Source organism: Papilio polytes, unplaced genomic scaffold (genome assembly GCF_000836215.1).
Source record: "Papilio polytes unplaced genomic scaffold, Ppol_1.0 DF823743.1, whole genome shotgun sequence".
NCBI classification, from domain to species: Eukaryota; Metazoa; Arthropoda; class Insecta; order Lepidoptera; family Papilionidae; genus Papilio; species Papilio polytes.
The window spans coordinates 1-1,288 of record NW_013525461.1 but is presented as its reverse complement, the minus strand read 5'-3'; the positions used below and the strand labels follow the sequence as shown (position 1 = coordinate 1,288).

At 37.0% G+C, this 1,288-nt stretch overlaps 1 protein-coding gene across 1 annotated transcript; it reads left to right on the top strand.

Moving 5' to 3' along the window:
* The first annotated feature begins 88 nt into the window (after positions 1–88).
* LOC106103443 (histone H2B) lies at positions 89–1,215 on the top strand. The gene has a single exon (XM_013283222.1). The coding sequence runs from the start codon at positions 290–292 to the stop codon at positions 662–664; it is 375 nt and encodes a 124-aa protein (XP_013138676.1). The 5' UTR covers positions 89–289; the 3' UTR covers positions 665–1,215.
* The last annotated feature ends 73 nt before the right edge of the window (positions 1,216–1,288 follow it).

Sequence of the window (1,288 nt, the reverse complement as noted above, 5' to 3'; positions counted from 1 at the left end):
GCAGTCTTATATAAAAAAAAAAAAAATAACGCCGGCGAAATTAAATAAATTGTGTCCTCCCCCCTGTACCCCTTACTTCTAGGTTGAGCGATATTGTTGTCTACGAACTTTCGAATGTGTGCGTTTTACACGTGTGTGTTGTGTGTTTTGCTGTTTAAGCCCCCCTATTTCTTATACGTCATCGAATCGACAAAAGGCAAAAAACATCCGTAAAATTTTATTATCTCTCGCTCATATTCACCGCGTGAACAGTTGTATAAAAGTTGTTTGATTTAGTAAAATCATAAACATGCCGCCGAAAACAAGTGGAAAAGCAGCCAAGAAATCGGGCAAGGCCCAAAAGAACATCTCTAAGTCTGATAAGAAAAAGAAGAAGCACAAGAGGAAGGAGAGCTATGCCATCTACATTTACAAAGTGCTCAAACAAGTGCATCCCGACACTGGTATATCCAGCAAGGCCATGTCTATCATGAACTCTTTCGTCAACGACATCTTCGAGCGTATTGCGGCTGAGGCCTCTCGTCTCGCTCACTACAACAAGCGATCAACCATCACATCGAGGGAGGTGCAGACATCCGTGAGACTGCTACTGCCCGGTGAATTAGCCAAGCACGCAGTCAGTGAAGGCACAAAGGCCGTCACTAAATACACCAGCTCGAAGTGAGCTTGACTGAAGCCTTCTGATGTCGTTATCGGTTGTATGACCCAATGACAACCTCAAATATATATTTGACTACATGTTTATTATGTTACTTTATGTACATAATTTACATTTCAAAGGCCCTTTTCAGGGCCACAAAATAAATCAAACTTTACTACTGTTTCTAAGTTATGTGTACGGAACTACGTCTACACTCTACATCGACACACTTACTACCTATATACTAAACACATTTAAACTATTAAATATACTGTACATACATATAACATCTATGACCTCAAACACTACTAAAGAGGGCGAATAAAAATGATATCTTTCGTTAATGACGATTGTCTTAATGTAATGACACTTACACTAAATAAATAAATCTATGCATCTACATTTCATCGGCAACCGCTTACGCGGAAAAATTTAACAATAAACATCAATCTGAGCTTTTGCATTTCGATATGTAGTTACAAGTTTGCTTATTAAATGTAATTAATCTTAGTATATATGTAGACAAACACCATAGACACAAAAATTATGATATAGTATATCTCGATTACGTTCGTAGTGCAACAAAGTCAAAATGGTATAGTATAATAAAAAAAAAAAAAAATGAAAAAAAAAACAAGGAGATGTCGA

Coding starts and splice junctions, on each gene's coding strand:
- LOC106103443 (XM_013283222.1), top strand. CDS start 290: ATGCCGCCGAAAACAAGTGGAAAAGCAGCCAAGAAATCGGGCAAGGCC.